This window comes from Mytilus edulis, chromosome 4, assembly GCF_963676685.1.
Source record: "Mytilus edulis chromosome 4, xbMytEdul2.2, whole genome shotgun sequence".
In the NCBI taxonomy this organism is placed as follows: Eukaryota; Metazoa; Mollusca; class Bivalvia; order Mytilida; family Mytilidae; genus Mytilus; species Mytilus edulis.
In genome coordinates this window covers 21,513,890-21,537,551 of record NC_092347.1, presented here as the reverse complement: position 1 = coordinate 21,537,551, position 23,662 = coordinate 21,513,890, and the positions used below count along the sequence as shown (strand labels likewise).

The 23,662-nt window shown below is 31.7% G+C and overlaps 3 protein-coding genes across 5 annotated transcripts in view; 1 reads left to right on the top strand and 2 right to left on the bottom strand.

Annotated features, from left to right (window-relative positions):
* Window positions 1-558: 558 nt before the first annotated feature.
* LOC139519206 (molybdopterin synthase catalytic subunit-like) lies at window positions 559-8,515 on the bottom strand. The gene is made up of 5 exons (XM_071311108.1): window positions 8,384-8,515; window positions 7,267-7,363; window positions 4,594-4,744; window positions 4,101-4,224; window positions 559-2,247 (listed from the first exon to the last, which is right to left on the bottom strand). The coding sequence occupies exons 1-5, from the start codon at window positions 8,384-8,386 to the stop codon at window positions 2,182-2,184; spliced, it is 441 nt and encodes a 146-aa protein (XP_071167209.1). The 5' UTR covers window positions 8,387-8,515; the 3' UTR covers window positions 559-2,181.
* Window positions 8,383-20,390, bottom strand: LOC139519208 (molybdopterin synthase sulfur carrier subunit-like). The gene is made up of 3 exons (XM_071311110.1): window positions 20,281-20,390; window positions 14,089-14,210; window positions 8,383-8,515 (listed from the first exon to the last, which is right to left on the bottom strand). The coding sequence occupies exons 1-3, from the start codon at window positions 20,308-20,310 to the stop codon at window positions 8,392-8,394; spliced, it is 276 nt and encodes a 91-aa protein (XP_071167211.1). The 5' UTR covers window positions 20,311-20,390; the 3' UTR covers window positions 8,383-8,391.
* Window positions 20,391-20,417: 27 nt separating this feature from the next.
* Window positions 20,418-23,662, top strand: part of LOC139519193 (sodium channel protein 1 brain-like) — a 115,307-nt gene continuing 112,062 nt past the window's right edge. For all 3 annotated transcript variants that reach the window (XM_071311082.1, XM_071311066.1, XM_071311083.1), the window contains exon 1: window positions 20,418-20,492. The gene's annotated coding sequence lies outside the window, so the exon portion shown is untranslated. The remainder of the gene's footprint in view (window positions 20,493-23,662) is intronic.

Below are 23,662 nucleotides of genomic sequence, written 5' to 3'. Positions count from 1 at the left end.
CTGAAAATTTATCAGTATAATGATAATGATAATTGAATTTTTTTTTTTAATTATAATTTTTATTTTAATTTTAAACTGGAGAAAATATAAATTCAAAATACATGTAAGAAACACACAGATGTTCATAAAAATAAGAGACATTGTTATAAGTATAAAATTGTTCTTTATTAAACATCATACACCAAAAAGCACCAATTTTATTTCTGCATTTACAACCATCACAATTACATTAATTTTAAAATAGATTATTAATAAATTAAATTTATAAAATATTTAATAAACTAATATTTTTCATACATAATGATTATATATTAAACAATTTACTCATAAGGCCATTTAAAATCATCTTCAAGAAAAATTAACCAAAATTAGTAATAAACTAGAAGTCTGAAAAAGTGAAACTAGAGCAGTAACAATATTGCCCCTGCTTTCTTTATCTGGTCAGAGACCACAATTGTCGTCCCTTGATTTTTCGTTGTCCACAAATATAGTCCCTAGTGTTGACAGTGGGTTACATGCCAATATTTTTTATACCCCTTCCAAATTTATTTCTCCATGTTTAATGCCTTAAATTGTAAGTAGGGGGGTGAAATTACACTGTAAAAAAAGTTGGGTTCAGAATTTTAAAGGAAAGTAGTGATTTGGTCCAGCTGAAAAAGTTTTAAAATAGCACTTTGGAAGCTGTCAAAAGATTTCAAGACACCCTAAACATAAAATTGTCCATATTTTGAGTTAGAGCCGATGAAGTTTTCTATAATTTTTCTATAATTTGTCACAAAAGTAGTACAACACACTGTAAAAATTACATTGAGAAAGCGTAGGTGGGATTTTTTTAATTTTCATTTATGTTCTAAAAGAAATGCACTACGAATTAATTGTGGTCTCGGACCATCTTACTTGTCTATAACAAGAGTGCACACAGTGAAATGTCTCGCCTTTTATACTTATCATTGATATTATGTTGATAGTCCAAAGTATAAAGCTAAGCTTTATTACAACTGTCACATAAACTTAACATTAACCAAGATAACTAAGCAAAGACCAATAACCGTGAAAATGAGGTCACGGTCAAATAAAACCTGCGCGACTGACATAAAGATCATAAAATATTTCCATACACCAAATATAGTTGACCTATGGCATATAGTATTAGATAAAAAGACCAAAACTCAAAAACTTAACTTTGACCACTGAACCATGAAAATGAGGTCAAGGTCACATGACATCTGCCTGCTAGACATGTACACCTTACAATCATTCCAAACAACAAATATAGTAGACCTATTGCATATAGTATGAGAAAAACAGACCAAAACACAAAAAATTTAACTAAAACCACTGAACCATGAAAATGAGGTCAAGGTCAGATGACACCTGCCAGTTTGACATGTACACCTTACAGTCCTTCCATACACCGAATATACTAGCCCTATTGCTTATAGTATCTGAGATATGGACTTGACCACCAAAACTTAACCTTGTTCACTGATCCATGAAATGAGGTCGAGGTCAAGTAAAAACTGTCTGACAGACATGAGGACCTTGCAAGGTACGCACATATCAAATATAGTTATCCTATTACTTATAATAAGAGAGAATTCAACATTACAAAAAAATTGAACTTTTTTTTCAAGTGGTCACTGAACCATGAAAATGAGGTCAAGGACATTGAACATGTGACTGACGGAAACTTCTTAACATGAAGCATCTATATACAAAGTATGAAGCATCCAGGTCTTCCACCTTCTAAAATATAAAGCTTTTAAGAAGTGAGCTAACACCGCCGCCGCCGGATCACTATCCCTATGTCGAGCTTTCTGCAACAAAAGTTGCAGGCTCGACAAAAATCAGAGGTAACCTCATCATTAAAGACCAAAATTTATGGTGAAGAACATCTGACAAAAACATTAATTTTAATCATCCAATTTCTTCAACCCAGAATGAGAATTTATTTACTTTAGAAATAATATATAAATTGAAAAGATAAGAAGTCATCCAAGTGGAATTTTGAGGAAATATGGAAGGTTTCCCTTATTTAGCAGATTTTCATGCCAAATCTGGAGATATCCCATCAATATGTTCAAGTCTAAAAACATACAGTAATATCTGTTTGCGACCATATATCATTCTTTGTAATAGAGTCAATTTATTAACACAATGGTCTTATTAAAGACACCTTGGTCAGGAAAATTTCCAGTAACATTCTTTATTTTCTTTCCACTGCGATGATTCGTCTTCATATATTTCCTAGAAATAAATATAAAATCAATTATTGATTATTTTTTTAATTAACCATCATCATTAAACTTTAATTCTAAAATTCTATGCAAAATGCAAAAAGTGCTAATTATTTGATAAGACAAGAATACATGCTTGATAAAAAACGAAAGAATGGTCAGATGAACAGACAGACAGACTGAGGGACAGGGTGATTGCAATATAGCCCCAACTCTCAGATTTGGGGTATACTAATAAGGTTGGGTATAATAATTTGTACATGAAAGGAGTAAGTTCGGTAAGAGTCAAGTTCAATGCTACAAGATAAAAAATATTGTAAGTTGACTTAAGATATGAGAGAATATTTTAAAGAACAATTTCTTTCATAGTTTCATTCTTAAGCGTTGATTTTTACATCCCAGTTAGTTCATAATAGAGATTTTGGCGAAATTTGACAAAATCACCAGGATTTCAGCCAAATTTAAGATCAGGAAACATAGAGTGCAGCGGTAAACAACCTAAATATCCAAGTTAGACAACAAAAAGATCTTTGACAATAATGTTTGTAAAGACATTTGTTTGCTCTCTTTGTTTCCTGTCCAAATATTCAATGGAAACTACTTGTTTTTTTTGTGGAAAATCAAAATGAGTACTATTTGTGACATCATGAATAAAACACAGGAATGTAAATTTGCAACAAAAAGACTTATTTCCAATCGAGACACTGTATTAGCTATTATTCATCGTGATATTGGTAAATAAAACCCAATTTGAAATTAAGGCTAAACTAGATGTGTCAAAGCGACACGAATGGCCCCGTCCCAAAAATTTTGAAAAATCAGCAATTTCAATAACACATGTGGACACAAAAATGATGGTAGTCTCACATATCAAAAATCAGCTCAAAATCTGAAGGAGTATAGAAAAAAAATCTGTATAACTATGATTTTCAATAATTTATCAAAGTCCTGTAATTTCAGCAAAAATAAGTGAAGTGGAACAAAACTTGTAATTGATCTGTAACTCATCATGGTTAACTCTCATACCAAAAATCAGCCCAATATCTGAAGGCTTTGAGAAAAAAAAATCCTTATAATGGTTTGTTGCGGAATGACAGAATGACGGATTACGGAATATCGGAATTACGGAATTTCGGACAAAGGTAAAACTATATGGCACCGACAACTTCGTTGCGAGGCCAAAAAGGGGGCCATTTAGGGCCTTATCGAACCTAATCTTTTTAAATCCTATTTAATTGCAGCAGTAACCAATCAAGTTTTATACAAATATTTTGTCCTACAGTAGTGAATGTGCATTGGTAGTTCTTAAAAGAGTTTGATATATAGAAAGATACTTGTCTTTTGTAGAAGACTGTATGTTCATGGTATGCTGAACATTAAATCTCTATTTTAACTTTAAATTGTACAAGGCATTTAACTGTCTTCTAATTAACATATTTTAAGTAACCTATTTCATTATCAAAAATGAAATTGTACCAGGTCCTGAATATTTCACAGCCAAGGTACAAAACACCCTTGACAATACAATTACTGTTAATTTAGAAATTATTGTGAGGTTTTTATAAATGCCAATAATTGGAATGGGTGAAAGCCATAATAAGAAGAATTTGCATTTTGATATCTGATACTGTATTAAGATTTTCCCAAAAATTGCAATAATTAATCTCACTTTACTGTCCATTTTTCAAAAATCGTAATAATAAGTGAACCAAATAATTTCTTAAGTTACAGTATTGACTTATTAAGTATGAACTTTCTTTAAAAGTTAATTGGCATACTAAACATTATCTAAATTCCAATATGCATTATAACAATAAACAGTAACATTTAAAGGATGTTCATACTTAGTCTTTATAATTGTACCTTTTTCCAAACAGGAACAATAGCTTTAACAGTATCAATAGCATATTGAACAGCTTCTAGACTTTCTTTTCTATGTGGTGAGGATATGGCTATAATGATGCTGGCCTCTGTTACTGGAACAAGTCTGTAAAATAAATAATTAAATGTATTAAATGTTAAGTAAGAATAGTCAAATGAATGGTACTTTGCCTAATAAGGGTCAAGATATGGTCAGATACATGTTTGTCGGTCATTACTAAGCAATCTAAAAATCAAGAAGTCAATGGTAAAATACAAAAAATGGAATTGAAAAATCAGGCATCTATCATCATAGCTAAAATGATTATTCTCAGACTAAGCAAAAAAATAACTCTGAACTTTTATGGCGCCAGGGCCAGTTTAAAAAAATATCAGGTGTTTTAGAAATGACTTTTGAAGCAGAATACCTTTTTGTCTTGTTCAAATGATGTTTTGCAAAAAACTTTACATTTGTCACAATAGTTGTCTCCCTTACCCTATTCTATGTTCCATAGCAATACATTCCACTTCCCATTTATCTCTAATCTGTTGACAAACTTCAGACATTTTCTTTTTTGCCATAGGAATGTAAGCTTCATATTCTAATGTCTTCACTCTCTTTCCATCAAAATTATCTCTTGTAGTTCCTTGAAATTAAACAAAAATAGTATGAACCATGTCAGTGGTTATTGAAAACTACAAATAATTTTGATTGGCAACAACTTAAAATTCAAAATATAGGTCACAGTATAAGAAGATGTGGTATTATTGCCAATGAGACAACTTTCCATCCAAGTCACAATTTGTAAAGTAAACCATTATAGGTCAATGTAAGGTCTTCAACACAGAGCCTTGACACACACCAAGTAACAAGCTATAAAGGACCCCAAAAATGACTTGTGTAAAACTATTCAAACTAAATTATCTATTCATGAATATCCAATAACTTAAAAGTCAAAGATATGAACAACAGTTCATTGGATCACAAAATATGAAGAAATCAAATAGAGAAAACAAGTATCAGAACTAGCTTTGTTTTCAATGTACATTGTTTATACTGCTTTTAATTTATAGAATGAAGATTTTTGCTTTAGGTTTAAGATTCCAATATATTTTATCCATTTACATGAATAAACAAAAAGTTTTATCTTTTGCTCTAGACCATTTCCAGTTGCTTGATCTTTATATATATGTTTCTTGGTTTGTGGATTTTCATATATTTTGGTCTTGATCGTAAAAGATCAGAAACTTTTAATACAAATGCACTTCTATTGCACCAAAAGTTTCATTTTTCTGTATTAGGTTAACTAGTCTGTACTGTTTTAATTCTATTTTGGAATCATGGACTTCACAAGTATTATTTCAATGAACTAATTTACTTCAAAGATAGAAATAAAACTTCCAATTAAATATTAAAATGAATCAATCAAAGTATTGGTTCCTAAATCAGTATCTTATGACATTACATTCATGTCACTGGATTGCATCAATTATTTCGAGAAATTACTTCTCTGACAAAAGATGTTTTACTTTAGAAATACATGCAACAAACATCCACCATTAAGACTAAGTAATAAATCAAATTATCTAAAGAAAACTCTATTGACCCTTAGTCATTAAAAGTCTCTTTACCAATGATTTCATCAATAGTGTAATTATAAGTTTCACTTACAAATCAATCAACCATGATATATCATTATGGTTTCGTAATTGATGTCAAAGACAAAATCACATAGTGTCAATACTTGATATGTCTCTAGTGACCATTGATGTGTTAAGTCATAACAGTTTCATTATAACTTCTTTGCAGACAATCACACCAATTTTATTTGTTGAAAATTAATATATTTATTAAAGGTATTAAGTCACATGACGTTGTAACGGTCAAGTGATTGTTTACTATAAACATGTGTGTGTGTTTATATCAAGCACATGGTGTGTGTTTACGTTCAATTTGATTGGATGGCATATACCCGTATTGCCGGTTTTACTGGTATATGCCCTCATGATTTTTGTGAAAAGCATGATTAAGTATTACTTAAGGGGTTAGTTTGAGAAAATTAAGTTATTCGAAGTTTGCCTATAGTTCAACGTAGCAGCATTCGTTATTATGTTTACCCACCCACCCACCCTTTTATGAGATGGTTATCGTTAATGGGAGTATATGCATATATTACATTATATTAATATGAATTTTTCCTCTTTTGTAGATAGTTTTTGATTGTGTTACTGTTACTGTATATTACTGTGCTATTGTATGATTGGATTGGTAGTGTGCCTGAATTTAAACTTAAGGACTTTAGTTTGAGAATCATATTGAATGTAAAGTTAATATTAAAGGCTGCTACAGCTGTCGGCACACTTATCCTATTTATGTGTTGTTTTATTTATTAAATAATTTATATTCGTTTGAATTGGCGAATTAGAATATAATAAACATTATTTTATCAGACAAAATGCCTCAATTAAGCATGCTTGGTATACATTAAGATATACACTCAATTAAGCATGCTTGGTTTACTTTAAGATATACACTCAATTAAGCATGCTTGGTATACTTTAAGATATACACAATCTATTCACCACTCTTTACTTTCAGTTGCAATTTAGTTTTTTTAACTATAAAATTACATTCCATGTGTGTTTCATTATAATAAGTTATTTTGATTGGCTAACAGTAATCTTGTGTCATACTGAAAGTAACTTTCATTTCTAAATGAAATGTAACAATCATGATGACATAAGCTTCCACAATAAAGTGCAAAGGTAAATAAAACAAAAACTTTAGCAAAAAATGTAATTGTAAGTATTGAATGCTACTTTCCGAAATTTTATAAGGCTGTAAAAGAGTTGACCGTGCAGACATTTTTAGAATGAAGTGCTTCCAAACAAAATGCACTTTGGTCAACGCTTTTAAACCCCAATAAATTTACAAAAAGAAGCATTCAATTCTTAAATAAATTTTACATCTTTTGCCAATAAATTCTACAAAAAATTTAAATTTGACTTCCCTCTCCCTAAAATTTACAGAACCACAATATCTGTGTGCCCTCATCAAAGACATAATAGGATTTCAAAGGTTCCTTTTTAAAAGTGTGTTACCAGAATGTTGTGTCCAATGACTGGCTTACCTGTTTTTTCATCTAATGGTGATGAGTTATTCTCTTACCTATAAAGACAGAAACAGCTCCACAGCTGGGTGATGTTACAGTACTGGTGATCTTTTCAAGATCTAGTTTGTTCTCTCTTATTTCTACATGATTTTCCTGAAAGTAATAAATCACATACTATTAATATTGTTATTGTATAATATTAACTATGTATAAAAACTTCAAAATAGATCAGACTCAAAATAGCAGGGTTTGGCATAATGTTTCCTTAAAAGTTCTCTATACTGAACATTTAAATATTTGAAACATTATATGTGAAAGTTCCATACACAATTTCTCAATAGCAGGTGCCAACTTTAATATATGTACCATTTATTTTGTGATGTTTTTTCAGAAATCTAGATTGAAAACTGCACATAGGATAGTTGTTGGTGACTTTGTTCAACCCAGTCAAAATCATCTACAGATAAACATATAGAATTCATCAGCAATATAACAATTATTCTACGTCATAATTTGTAGTTTAAGACCCTTTAAATAAACCTAAAAACAAACATTAACTTGTAAATTATGTAAAAGTTTCAAGGTCAATGAACCATGAAGAGGGGATGGGGCTATATAATCTCCATGAAAACGATACTTGAAAATGCCTATAAATTTGCATACCAAATATCATTGACTTAACATTAGTAGTTCATCTTAAACTGATCTAATCACAAACTCATACATGTAAACTGAACAAAATGTTCAAAATCAATAGACCATGACTAAGGAGGCAGAGTCAAATAATCTCAATGGAATTAAAGACATATAATTGGATTTCAAAGGTCCCTTTTAAAAGTTTGTTGCCAGAATGTTAGTCTTACAAATGTTGTGGCCAATGTCAATGCTTATACAACTGCATCCCAAAAAATCATTGACCTACCACTAGTAGTTCCCTGTAAACTGACCTAATCAAAAACTAATACATGTAAGCAAAAGTTTCAGTGTCAATAGACCATGACTGAGGGGACAAGGCCACATAATCTCCATGGAAATGAGATGTGTCAATGCTATACAAGTGCATACCAAATGTCCTTGACCTACCACTTGTATTTCTTCATAAACTAGACCTAAAAATAAACTAATACATTATTGACACCGCCACTGCCACTGAAGCTGGAAGCGGATACTCACCATTTTAATTACCCTCCACTTATAGGTGGTATCACTGCTATTTCATCACCCTCTTGTAAATTTACATCACTGTCTTTTGATAAGTAGTCTTCATTCAGAGCTAATATAATATTCTCAGAAATAACAGCTAAGCTGTAAAAAATTAAATAAAGAACTAATACTTGAAATCTACTGTTTGGCTGAACAATTTATGATCATGATAACACACATGATAACAACTTTTTCCCTATAAAGTTCTTCCTAACTGTTACAGACAATAAATTTGGTGAAGTATAAAATATCAACCAAACTATAGTCAATATCTTTTCTCTTCTTAAAAGTTTGTAGATCTTTTTTTCTGAAATTAACAATATCTTTCTAGATATCTCTTCACCAGAACTTGACTCTGTTTTATTCTCCTTCATCCATCTATTTAGTCTTTACAGAGAAATCATATAATGACCCAAAACTAACAAATACACTCAGTTTATGGATGATAATGTTAATGGATAATTGCAGTTGTCTTTTCTATGTGTTTTCTTGCATAGCGGCCATCACGAGCTGTAAACTGTGAAAATGACAATAAAGTATGCATTTTTAATCATATTCTAAATGTTTTATTTTATGAATTTCAAAATACATCCTTGATTAAAAATCATCTTGATCTAATAATTGTTTGACCTTTGGTACAATTAATGAATATAAGCTGATTGAATTATATCTACTGTGCAATCTATTGGCAGGAAACCAGATCAGAACTATTTGTCTGAGTTAAAGATATTGCCTTAACTTATACAAATAAACTACCTACTTTTCTACACATCAAATTAAATTTGTACAAAAAAAGAATCATATCTCATTTCTGAATAAATGTTTAGATATAATTAAAGGGGCTTTAAAACTATTCATTGGTCCACCTATTTTCTTCTTTTAATTTAATTTAATTCTGAATGTTACAAGAGCTTTTTAAGTTTTTATTTAGCTGAAGCAGATTTATAGTATGCTGAATCAAGGTAAATCATAAAAATAAGTAATTATATCCATTAGGCTTCTTAGCAACCATTTTAAAGAAAATTGGATAAGGGTTCATCCATAATTATCAAACCATTTTTCAAAGTGTACATAACGTACACTTGGGGGGAGGGGGTTATAAAATCAACATTTTTACAGTACGCTTTTTTTTTCATCAAATGAAATAAAACAGTCAGATATGTTTCAGTTTCTTTTCAATGCAAATTTCTATATTAAACTAAACTTTTATAGACAGAATCTTCTTTTATTAAGAATTATTGATTCTTGTCTTGAAATCTGAAAATGGTTGATGTACACTTTCTGAGGGAGGGTGGGGGGTCTGAAAAAGTGTATGTTTTGTACACTTTGGAAAATGGTTGACAATTATGGATGACCCCTAACAGATGAACACATTTGTTGTTATTGACCATTTTTAAAAGTAGATCTCAAGTACGATAACTCTTAAAGTTCATGATTTTCATTTTCCCTGAAAAAAAACACAATTTGCCATTGATTTATGAAACCCTTGTTTTTATTTCTTTATTTCCAAAAGCACAATGAAATTAAGAATCTATGAAATATATAATAACAACCTCTTCATGAACATTCCAAATCTGGTATTCCTATCCAGTTTAAACTGCATCTAGCTTTATAATACATTTAAATCTTTGAGCAGCCTTTTAAAAACCCAAGACAGATGTTATAGTAATGGAGAATTAATGTCACAGTAACGGGTCCTTCATACAATACACAGACAATCATTTCTTACAGCCTGCATATCATTAATTATACCCCCTGTAAATTATCTCCCTTACAATCTACCGTAGACTTAACATTCCATGTTTACAATACAATACACAAACAAAAGCAGGTCACCGATTAATAATAGGTCAATTCAATTAATTAAATAGACATAACTCATCTATTTCAATTTAATGTACAAAATTTGCTCAAGTTTAAATATCGACTTAAAAAAATCTACTTTTTGTAATCGGCCGAGATGAGAATGAATATACATTAATAACAAAACTGTCATGTTAAACTGTCATAAATTTTACAAAATCTGTTTCATTTACTAAACGATAGCAATCAGTTGGAAATTGTTTGTATTTCATTTCTAGAAATGTCAATCATTGAAATAAATACTGGAAACTTCCATCCAACAAACTTCTTTTAAAAAAACCCAGCAATACTGGAAAATTATAATATTTTGTTTTCTCAGAGAGATTTCAAAACTTTGCTGCGTCATTATTGTTAAAACAATCTGTTCCTTATCTTAACACCTATTTGGGCAGTTTACATAGGCATGTTTCTCTTAAAGACATCACCTTGGCATTTTTGTTTTTTAGAAAACACTTCCTGATCTATACACATTTATTTTTTTTCATTCAAGGACTTTACTCCAAATCAAAACTTTTCTCTGCTGTACATTACTTGTATAATCATGATAAATGAGTAAAGCATTTGATATCACAAAGATAACTTTCAACATAAAAATAAGATCGGTAGTATGATTGCCAAGGAAACCACTCTCTATCTGTCACCAAATGACATGAAAGTTAGCACTATAGATCACCACACAGTATTGAACAATCACCCTTATACCACATAGCAAGCTATAAAAATTTAAGCCACAAAATGCATATCAATGCAAATGAGAAAATGCGTCAGCACCAACATTCATGTTATATTTGGTTTCATTCCATTCAGTGGTTCTCTAAAAGAAGTCATTTGTATGCATTTCCTATAGGGTCCTATGTTAAACTAAGTCCCACTGCTGGCGGCCACATTGAATGATGGATCGGCTACAAAGTAACAACACTTGGTCAGCACCAACATTCATGTTATGTTTGGTTTCATTCCATTCAGTGGTTCGCTAAAAGAAGTCATTTGTATGCATTTCCCATAGGGTCCTATTTTAAACTAAGTCCCCCGCTGGTTGCCATCTTGGATGATGGATTGGCTACAAAGTAATAACACTTGGTCAGCACCTCATAAGGAACATTCATGCTATGTTTGGTTTCATTCCATTCAGTGATTCTCTAAAAAAAAAATGAAATTTGTATGCTTTTCCCATAGGGTCCTATGTTTAACTAAGTCCCCCGTTGGCGGCCATCTTGGAAGATGGATCAGCTACAAAGTAACAACACTTGGTCAGCACCTCATAAGCAGGGCCGTAACTACATTGAGGCAAATGAGGCAAATGCCTCATGTTAGAAATTTAAAAAAAAATGAAATAAAAGATTGTCTTCATATAAAATTGTTTTCATGGAAAGTAATTTGCAAAAAGCAAATTCTCTTCACTCTCTGGTGTCGCCCCTGCATGTTTTTCGTGATCCATGTTTCTATTTCACTTTTAGTTTTCAGTGTTGATGGTCTATTGTTTGTAATTCTGTGTCCCAGGTTTGTCTTTTGTTCATTTATTGTCCTACTTTTAAATTAAGACTTTAGTCTGAGTATTGGTTTTCATTTGTAAACGTGTGGTTTTGCAAAGTTGCATGTCCAACTATGTACAGACATTTTGCGAGAAAATATTTTAAGAATATACGATGCTACTGGACACAGAAAAAAATGGTTGTTTCTGCATGGAGAATTGAACTTGATATCAAAGAATACAAAACTCGCCTTTTTTGTAGATAAACTAGATAGCTGACATGGTTTAGATTAAAGTGAGGTCACCAATTTCCCGGTATCAAATAATTTGAAAAAAAAATGTATTGCCATTTGACCTTTTACATTGAAGGGTTAAACTTGCATTAAGTCGTGTTAACACCCTTTAACAGGACATGAAGGAATATGGAGTAAACGTGCACGGGACCTAATCGCACACAAAGTCAATGCATAGAAAAAATACAAATGATTAATGGTCAAAGTTTTATTCCTGTTTTCATCTTGCATCTATAGTTGCTGGAGGGTCTTCAACAATAAAAGAATCATTAATACCGTAAAACAAGGTCAAGATGGTCCATAGTGTCGACTTAAGCAGTACTAGTACTTAAAGTATAATACTGCACTGTCACTACATGTATATTTAAATCTAGTCATAAAAAAATAACCAAAGTCTAAGCACAATTCAAGACAAGAACAGAGAGCTCCGGTATTAATGATTATGAGAATTACAATTTTTGCCTTATCCTACATATCGATCTTTTAATGTTGTCCCTAAAACCTTAAAGTCTATAATTACATAGAATCTATGTTTTTGCTTTGAGACCACAATATTGTCGAAAAATAGCTAAAAATTAATTGCCTATCAATGTAAGAAAGAGTCCGGGAAACGCTGAGAATGCACGATTTTGCGTTATTTTTCTCAGAGCTTCTGGGGGGGGGCCTTGAACGGCCCCCAGACCCCTCGCCAAAATTTTGTCGACCGCTACGCTCGGCGAAGATGTTTTGCCTCACTTTTAAAAGAGGCTAGTTACGGCCCTGATAAGGAACATTCATGCTATGTTTGGTTTCGTTCCATTCAGTGGTTTTCTACAAGAAGTCATTTGTATGCATTTCCCATAGGGTCCTATGTTAAACTAAGTCCCCTGCTGGCGGCCATTTTGGATGATGGATAGGCTACAAAGTAACAACACTTGGTCAGCAACTCATAAGGAACATTCATGCCATGTATAGTTTTATTCCATTCAGTGGTTCTGTACTGTAGAAGGAGTTCAAAATGTAAAAAGTTAATGACAACGACGAAGGACAACGGACAACAGACGCCAAGTGATGAGAAAAGCTCATTTGGGTCTTCGGGCCAGGTGAGCTAAAAAATCAAATTGGACATTTGCCTATTATAGTCCAATATCCAGAATCTAAATACATGGTTTGATTCAGCATATCAAAGAACCCCAAAAATTCAATATTTGATGAAATCAAATAAAAGTTCAATTTTGGACCCTTTAGAACTCAATGTGGACCAATTTGATAAAGGGGCCCAAATATGAAAAATCTAAGTACATGGTTAGATTCAGCATAGCAAAGAACCCCATATATTTAATTTTTGTTGAAATCAAATAAAATTTAATTTTGGACCCTGATTTGGTGCAACTTGAAAACTGGGCCCATATTTAAAAATCTAAGTACATGTATAGATTCAGCATATCAAATACCCCAATAATTCAGTTTTTGTTAAAATCAAACTAAGTTTAATTTTGGACCCTATGGATCTTTATGTATACCAATTTGAAAATGGGACCAAAAATTAAGAATCTAAATACATGGTCAGATTAGGCATATATCAAAGAACGCCAATAACTCAATTCTTGATCAAATCAATCCAATTTTGATTTTGGACCTTTTGGCCCCTAATTCCTAAACTGTTGGGACAAAAACTCCCAAAATCAATCCCAATCTTCCTTTTGTAGTAATTAACCTTGCTTTTAAATTTCATAGATTTCTATTTAATTTTACTAATGTTGGTGTGCAAAAAACCAAGAAAATGCTTATTTGTGCCCCTAATTCCTTAGTGGTTATAAACCTTGTATTGAAAATTTGTTGATTTCTATTTACTTATACTTAAGTTATTATCCGGAAATCATCTGTCTTCGGACGAAGCTGATGACGATGACACAGACGCAGTGATACCATTATACGACCAAAATTTTTTTAATTTTTGCCGTCCTATAAAAAGCCTGATTTAAACTCTAAACTATAGCAAATGATCTAATCTAATTTCAACCCCTTTCTACCTTAAAAGGACTTGATATCTTCCCTCATAACATTACCTAGGGTATTGTTGTAAAATATTCTCCAACAAATTTGTAAATGTACACTGACTTAGGACTGTAATCTGTGCACTGTTTACACCACTCAACTCTCTACTCTTGGCAAAAAACAATATATTCACCTGAAAATAAAAGAATTTTTAAATATGTGTTTAAATACAGTTTAAACAACTTTCTTTCAGCTCTACTTCTTGATGATATAAAATCAGATATACTGTGGATTCATTTATTTTCGTGGATACCAATTTTCGTGGATTGAGGGAAACTTGCATGTTCGTGGATATTTAAATTCCTGGTTTTGGCAAAGTCTGCATACAATCCTTAAGAACATTTGTATTTCGTGGTTTCCCTGTACCCACAAAATTCACGAAAATTGGTATCCAACGAATATTAATGAATCCACAGTATATGTGTCAACGTGGTGGCTACATGGTCTATGAAGTTCATCTAATGTTGTCAGTTCAAATCCTTTTTTACAGCAAATGTATTATCTATATATATGATAGTCCTAATTGACTTGGATGGTCAGATGACAGCAACAAGTTTACCTGCTAGCTACTGCTCACTGATGAAACCCTGTTGCACTTGATAATATTAATAGTATAAAAATATGTGTTTGGTAAACAGAAAGTTGTTGAGTGATGCATCTAAAAGCACATCACAAGGTATTGCTAACTCATATAAACCCTGAAACAAATTTCAGAAATCCTTGTAATGTAGTTCCTAAGAAATATGTGACGCAAATTTTCAATTTGGATGTCATGTGTAAAATGATTTAAGTGTTTGGTTAACAGGACTTTGTTGAGTGATGAATCTGAAAACGCATCACTGTGACGGTATAGCTGACTCATATAAACGCTGACACCAAATTTCAGAAATCCTTGAAATGTGCTTCTGGAGAAAGATGCAACAAAAATATTCATGGGACAGACAGACAGATGGACTGAGGTAAAACTGTATTCCCCCCATTTTTTTAAAGCAGGGGTATAATAATAAAAGAAAAGGATATATATAGAGGTTAACATGCAGCCTTTGATTATACACAAATAATGATACCATAGGTCTTCAGTGCTTACAGTCTTCAGACATTTTTTCTTTTTTTTTTCATAAATCCTGGTATGAAATTTTTATATGAACACAATGAGGGTGGGGTGAATGTGAATTCCAATAATAAGTCAAATTATTATAACTCCTAAAACTATCTAGTCTGTACAGTGGCACTGTAACAAAGTGGAAAGGGTTCAAATATCAATTGCTAGCATAAAGATTGACACCTTTAAATAAATATATTTCAAATTTAAAAGCTACAAGAATTATCTTAAATAACACTATAATAATCCACAGAAACAGTTTATATACTGATGCACTTTAGAAACGCAACACTAGATTATTCTTTTTAATTTCCATTTTCAAATATGCATTTTTTTGTAAAAAAAACCTTATGAACAGAGAGTTCTGTCATTACTTCAATGTTTAAAAAAAAATGCAAGTTTGAAAGTTGAATTGATTACGTCATTTTCAATGTTCAAATAGTGTGGTATACACTGTAACTCTGGTATTCCCCTTACCAATGAATGTGTCACCGTTAAAAGCAATGACTGCCTGTAACAAAGGCCAAAATGATTGTCAGAAAGGTCAATTAATTCTATTCGGCACGTTTAGGGTTCTGTTTTGCACCTTCTGATTTTGCAGTTGTTCCAACCATGACAATGGGTTTTGGCAATTATGCGGTTGAAACTTTTTAGGCTTTAAATGTTTTTCTGCAGTCGATTCTTTGCCAGTTTAGTTAATGGGAAACATTTTTGCCATAAATCTGTGCAAAATGGCATTCAGCAATTTGATTAGCCGTTGACATGTCTCGCAAATGACGTTGCGCAATCAAATTCTATTGACGTTGCATTGTCACTACATGTTTATCTGATCATTGATGGTCTTGAACAAATCCTGTCTACCGATATCATTGTCAGAAGGACAGTAAGATGAGTTTCTGACGTCAAATTGTCTGATTTCAGGACTTTCACGTTTTCTTGTTTGCAGAATTCTAATGGTTTGAATCAGCTTTACATTCCTCAGTCTGAGCATTTCTTAACCGATTTAAGTATGGCCAAGGATTGAAAGAACTGTTTCACAAAGAAAAAAAAAAGAAAAAATCTTTTATTGGTTCAAAATTTCGCTTTCTGAAATTTGTGCGATACAAAAAACTGGTATGTTCAATAACCACAGGTAAGTCAGATGCTGATTTCTTCGAGAGAGAAAGAAGTATGATAAGCATGAATAGTAGTTGTATGAGGATAAAACATGATTTGGTAAAAATATCTACAAAAATGAGTGTTGCGTTTTTAAAGTCGGTCAGTAAATGAAATATTGTTGTATCTGATTTGTGTTAAACTAATTTAAACTTTAGTACATTGTACCAGGTTTTAAACAATAGAAATAGGATATGTTTAAATGAAACTCTATATAATTAGGGTCATTTCTAGTGGGTGTAAAACTATAAAACAAATTTCGTAAACACAATCAACATTTATAAAACAAAAGTCAATAATAGTCATTAGTCTTTTTCATTGTTTTTCATGTCTAAAACGGGGACATTTGTACAAGCAAAATATAATGTCCAAGTCTACAATGATAGATAGGCACACAGAATAATGATGCTATTCTAAAACTATTAATTGTTATTCCAGTGTTTACAAAAAAGCTAATAAGTAAATATCAATCTTTAATTAGGCCAACTAAAATTAATTAGTAGATTTTCATCCAAAATTTTGAAAAAAATGGGGAGGGTGGGAGGATTTTATTTTTTTATTTTTATTTCTTATGAAACCCTCTGGTGACGTGTTCTTCATTCATGCAAGTGTAATAAGTTAAACTGTGAGCTACTTCTCACTGAGTAATATCCCTGTCTCAATATTTTGGTAAACAGGAAGTTGTTTAGTGATGAATCTGAAAACCCATCACAGAGTATGCTGAATTATATAACCCTGAAACCAAATTTCAGAAATCCTTGTCAAGTAGTTCCTGAAAACAACTGAAGGACTGACGGATGGAAAGACAGAGGTAAAACCCCTTTTTAAAAGGGGAAGCATAATAATAAGCTTAAATCATATATATAGAACTAGGAAGATGTGGTAAGAGTGCCAAAGAGACAACTCTCTAACCAAATAACAATTTATAAAAGTAAACCAGTATAGGTAAATGTACGGCGTGTATAAGGAATTGTACAGAATTGTTCAAATCTTTAATACAAATCCCTATTTGGCAACCACTGTTCTACATGTAATTGCTGCTTTAAAAACCTATTTTTAGTAAACAGCAAAAAAATAGAGAAATGCTCTCTTCAGTTGAACTACCTTCACAGAAGTTATTTGTCTTTCTAAGCAATTTTTTTTTGTCTCCATAAAATGAAGCAAATATTCATTTGTATGCAACATAAGTATTACGAGTGCAGAATAAAATGAAAACTTAAACAGTTTTGAAAATAAAAGGGTTGGTGCTTTTCTGATTCTTCAAGATGCAAATATAATTATAATGTAAAACATGAACTTAAAAAAAAAGAAGTTGTTTAATGACTCTATTGAGGGTATTGGAACTGAGGGTGTTTGCTGTTTGTCAACAACAAAAAAAAAAAAAAAATCGGCAAGGGTAAAATTTTCTAAGTGAATGTTTGCTGACTTTTTGAACTCAATATTGTCATAAATCTAACAAGGTCGTGCTTGTGTCAATTTGTTTAATCAGTTATGTTTTTATACAAATGTGTTCTACGATTCTTGCTCTTTGGGTGCACAGTCCAAAATTCCTGACACAAAGTCATTTTTATTAAAGAAAAAATCAACCGTTTTTTTATCACAAGAATTTGTGTCATTCCGTGACTTGGAGACTTGGACACAGAGTATAACTTGAAAGCCTATTATTTCATGCCCTTTTCGTAATCAATCTCTATTCTCGGTAGATGATTTTGTCATCATAGAGCTGCAGAATTATTTTAAGCTACTTGAAGAAATATGAAAACCGAAATTTGAAACAGGAAGTTAAAATTGAAACGAAATGTTGACGGTTACCGGAAACGGATATGAACAAAATCCGGAAATCGTAAATTTATAAAAATAAAAAAAATCGGGGCGGGATGTTTTCAGAGGGGCGGGCGGGGATGAAAATCTATCAATTAATTTTAATTGGCCTTAATAATTTGTAAATATTTGGTAATTAGCATTTTATATGTTGATATTATATGTTTTATTTTAAATTTGTTCTAACTTTTATTGAATTATTTATTTTTGAAATTGCATTCCCAAAAATACTCAATGCAGGTCTAAATTAAAAAACACATTGTAAAATATCAATTTGAACAAACTGACAGATATTTACAATCTGCTGACATTACAAAACTGTGATCATTTTGATTTATTTTTGTAAATAATTCACAGAAAAACAATTCAGTGGAGTGAGGAGACTTTATTAAACACTGACATGACTATAAAGTGGATACACTGTTTGTTTTAAACATTAAGGTGGTTAACGAGTTTATACATATTTTTTTAATGTTTTAACTTGAAACCTGCTCAGGTATTTGATGTTTTGGGATTCACATCCTCCCGACTTTTCAAAATGCCCATGGGGGTTTAGGGTGCAAGAAGGCTCTTATAGTTCCAAGAAACCTTAAAGGCCTTCAAATGTATTTTTATGTTGTTTTATTGCTTCTTCATACTTTAATTTATATCTAAAATACCAAGGCTTTTCTACCTCAGGAATAGATTATCCTAGCTGTATTTGGCAAAACTTTTAGGAATTATTGCTCATTAATGCTCTTCAACTTTCTACTTTATTTGGCCCTTTTTAACTGTTTTTATAACAGTGTCACTGATGAGTCTTTTTTAGACAAAACACATGTTTGGTGCAAGTACAAAATTTTAATCCTGGTATCTATGAGTACTATTCATTACAAGTTTTCAAGATTATTGGGTATAATTATAATATAAACAATTAGTTGTTCCATATTTTATCAATCAACAATACAAATTCCATTTTTTTCTTTTTCAAATTTGTCACCAAATCCACTGAAGTCAATATAGATTATTTATTTTTTATTATGGGGCTGGATAGACGTTGGGCCAGATCGACATGGGCCTGATCGTCCTGGGGCCTGATCAACTTGGGGCCAGATCAGTTTAGGGAAGGAATGATCAGATGTAGACCGAATAATTTGTCTCTTGTGTGTGTACATTTGTCATTTCGTATTTTCTTTTCATCATTTGGCTCACGTGTGGACACAAAAAAAAAAAAAAAAAAAAATAATAAATAGCCAAATGATGAAAAGCAAATATGAAATGACAAATGTACCCACACAAGAGACAGATTATTTGGTCTAGATCAGATATCGCTATATAACATACAGCATCTATAAGGTTACATGGTCCAAGACCACAATTGTCATCCCTTGATTTCACGAATATAGTCCCTAGTGTTGACAGTGGGTTACTTGCAATTAATTTTTATACCCCTTCCAAATGTATTTCTCCATGTTTAACAATGTTTAATGCCTCAAATTGCAAGTAGGGGGGTGAAATTACACTGTAAAAAAATTTGGGTCCAGAATTTTAAAGGAAAGTAGTGATTTGGTCCAGCTAAAAAAATGTTAAAAATTAGCACTTCGGAAGCTGTCAAAAGATTTCAAGACGTCATATAATTGTCCGTATTTTGAGTTAGAGCTGATGAAGTTTTCTATAATTTTGATATAATTTGTCCCAAAAATAGTACAACACACTGTAAAAATTTCATTGAGAAAGCGCAGGTGGGATTTTTTAAATTTTCATTTATGTTCTAAACGAAATAATTGTGGTCTCCGACCACATAGTCATTTTCTACATATCTGTTCAGACTGTTGTTAATTGTTCTATTTATGTCGTTAGGTAGTTCTGTAAAAGACATATACCTTACTATGCCATACAAACAATATGTTATCTATGATGTCCCAGTTGTGCTAGATCTCATATTAGGCTCCCATATTATTCAGATTTATTAAAGGTCATTTTCTAGGACAACCAAAATTGACCCAAAATGTACAAATTCTAGATTTTGAAAAATACTACAGGGAAGACAGTACATTTGTTCCGATTTTTGAACAATTTGTACAGAAAGTAAGTCTTTCTTTTAAAATGACATTTCCCTAATTTGCAACAATTGAGATAATTTTACATTTACAAAGACACTGTTTTGCTCAGCCATGTGGACAATTAAAATCGTGAAAATGCTTTCAAATGCAAATAGAACTTCGATCGTTAAAAGCGTTTTGATGAACGGAGAAAAAAGTTCTACATTGCGCAAGTGCATAAATCGACTTCCTTAGAAGCAGCTGGTACCCTGACGCAAAATAATTCTATCCAACTTCTTTTTTTTAGAATCATATGGTAAGAAAAAATATTTCATTTATAATGGATTTTCGCATGTTAAAAAGTCTGTTCACATATTCATTGCATTAAATACAATTTTAATGACAACAAATTCGTTTTCCACTTCTTGCTGTTTTTAATTTCGTGAGGCGGCAAATTCGAAACACGAAAAAAGAACACGACATTCACACACAAACAGTGACACACCAGGTCTAGTTTCTACTCCTTCTTGGATATTTTTCCAAAAAGAATCAGTCAAAACGTATTGAATGCCATGTTGGTGTTCAATGTATAATTGTATTTATAAACTCTTTCCATCTACTATGACGTCTTGAAAGGATATTAAATTCCAATAAATTAAATCTGAGACTACTATGTGTTATAGTAGTCTCAGATTAAATTGAATGGCATCTTTAATACTCAAGATGTTGTTGAAATATTCACCTCAGTCGCTCATTATGTTGATCCTGTTATGGAGAAATACTTGCAACTAGATGCCAAGCAGCCAACAAACAATCACTAGTATATATAGGAAAATAACTGTATCAAAGATATTGAATATTTTTCAAGGGCTATTTTTTTATAAATACACATAGCTTAATTTTATTCCATACAATATATTTACCTAACTAACATGATTACTCCCGCTAAACTTTATCCGCTTTGTGGATTTAAATAAAAATTCACGCAGTTAACATGGTTAAAGCTTATTTGACGAAAATAATCAAAATTATACTAAACCAAAGCAAACCAGAAAGTTTGGAATGGTATAGACTGTACTACAGGCACAAACACATGAAATTATATGCATAAGAGCATGTTTCTCCTCTTTTTTCTTTGAAGTTACCCAGTTTTAACATGAACATAAATTTCTAAAATGCACATTGTCATTTAAAAAAAAATTATACTGCTCGCTCCATTTGTAGAGCACCCGCCTCAACAAAACTCATTTTCAAGATTTTTTTACAATCAAAAAAATTTCGCTCGCTTGCCCCATATTTTTTTGGAGCTTTTGTCCAAAGACTATTAATCAAATTGGTGTGGCCTAAAAGATAAAAACTTTTTTTCCCTGCTTCAAAATTTCTATTTCCAGCATGGAGAAGTTTTGTCACATAGTTAAATAGACAGGACATAATTTATTGTTTGAGGAAGTCTTCATATATATCACTTTTATTACTTTCAACACATGTACTGTCAACTTTTATTGGGGTCTGTTGTTTTAGTAATTAAATTTTCACACCTAGCAATGCCAGGAGATAGGTAAAAAGACACATGTAACTTCATTTACCTGCAGTTTTATTTACCTTTAATTTTTAATTACCTCTAAAATCATACATTTTGAATAAATAATATATATTGATTTATCAATGTTGAAATAATATGTAAATTTTTATATATATATCTTAAGTAGACAATATCATAATTCATAATAACTAAATTTTAGATCAGTATGAATAAGTGTTATAAATGAATTATAGTATAACTAATCGCCGTATTTGAATATCAAAAATAAGACAACGCGTGACCGAACGACGCATGGATTAAACGAGTGCGCAGCACGAGTTTAATCCATAGCGGCGTTCGGTCACAAGTTGTCTTATTTTTGATATTCAAATACGGCGATTAGTTATTCTTTTTATTACATTGGTAAATGGCTTTTTTTTATGAAATTAATGTAGAAAATGTAAGGAACTATATCTTTTTCCTACGCATTGACAATTTGTTTTGATCCGACGTTATCAACGTCTTGACAACGCCTATTGTTGTATGACGTCAGAGAGTGAAATAACCACGTTTATTTCACATGTGAAATTATCGGTTTTTATCTAACTGGGAAATCAATGTAATGCATTGCAACCAATGTAATAATAAAACATATCAAATTGATTAATTCTATAAGCTGACACATGCATAAACATTAAGTTTAAGTATATTTGACTTTTATCAAGTTTTTACTTCAATTAATAGTAAAAACAACCAATGAAAATTTCAATCGACCAGTATTTCCCAGTATTGACCACTTGGGGAGTATTGTCCGGGGCGGTAAATACTGGTAAATACCACTGGTAAATACCGGGGGTGGTATTTACCACCTAACCTTGCAATTTCCTAGTAATATCTTAAGATAAGTTAGCTATGGAACCGTAGCTGTTAGGTCATGCAGACTAACAAGCTACAATTTTTTCCTGTTTCAAAACGTTTTGAAATTTTAACCTAAGTTCAGGTTTCACTCAACGTATATTTGTTCTGCCTAACAGAAGTTCCACTGGAAACTTTGGTATAAACAATGTCAGAATACCTATTCCTGTTGGAACAAATATTCTATACTATTTATTCCGTTAGGAACATATACTGTAATATTTATTCCTGTGGAAATAATATTCCAGAATGTTTATTCTTTTGGAACTTATATTATGAAGGAACTTTAAAATATATTCCGTGACAGCACTTCTTTCCATTAGTTTGGCTATTTATCCCTTGTTCATGCACAGGGGCTTTTTCGATGAATGTCTTTTGTAGCTTAGGTCAGGAATGTATTTATTTTGTTCTATGTGGGTCTCATTGGGGTCTAAGAGTGACGCAGGATTGCCGATTTTTTGTAAGCGTGACACGTAAAAGTCAAATTATTGTGCTGTGAAAACAGGAAATGAGGTCTAGCGGGATACAGTGAAATTACAAAAAAATGAGAATTGCTTACGTGCATGTAGTATAAGCGGGATACAGGAATCTGACAAAACAGTAAGCGTCGGAGATCTATCCGGGATCAGAACCCCCAATGAGACCCCTGCTATGGTCCTCATATATAACAAAATAAAATAAAAGACCATAAGAGTTACGGTTCCACAGCTACCTATGAATATGAAGGAACCATATTTTCATGTGTCTGCATTGTACAATGTACTTCATTTCGTCCAACTCATGATGACTTGATTTAATGGTGCTAATGGGCAGCCTTTCCATATCAAAGTAAAACTCTTCCATCGAGTTGACTATCAAAATGGAGAATGTTCTGAGATAAAAAAAAACAACAACAACTTGGAAGCAGTATAATAAAAAAAAAACGAAAATCATGGGACGATAACTGTGTTCCCTGACCATTATCATGAATAAATTGGTCCACTGTTTGCCTGCCTAACCACAAGTTATTTGCAGCATTCAAGCAGAACACTTTTTATTTGTATGAATAC

Coding starts and splice junctions, on each gene's coding strand:
- LOC139519206 (XM_071311108.1), bottom strand. Junction 4,745..7,266: donor AGCTGTTTCTGTCTTTATAG/GTAAGAGAATAA, acceptor TTTAATTTCAAG/GAACTACAAGAGATAATTTT. Junction 2,248..4,100: donor TTGTTCCTGTTTGGAAAAAG/GTACAATTATAA, acceptor ATTTATTTCTAG/GAAATATATGAAGACGAATC.
- LOC139519208 (XM_071311110.1), bottom strand. CDS start 20,310: ATGGCTGAGCAAAACAGTGTCTTTGTAAAT. Junction 14,211..20,280: donor AAAACAGTGTCTTTGTAAAT/GTAAAATTATCT, acceptor TTTTATTTTCAG/GTGAATATATTGTTTTTTGC. Junction 8,516..14,088: donor ATTTTACAACAATACCCTAG/GTAATGTTATGA, acceptor AATTTTTTACAG/CTTAGCTGTTATTTCTGAGA.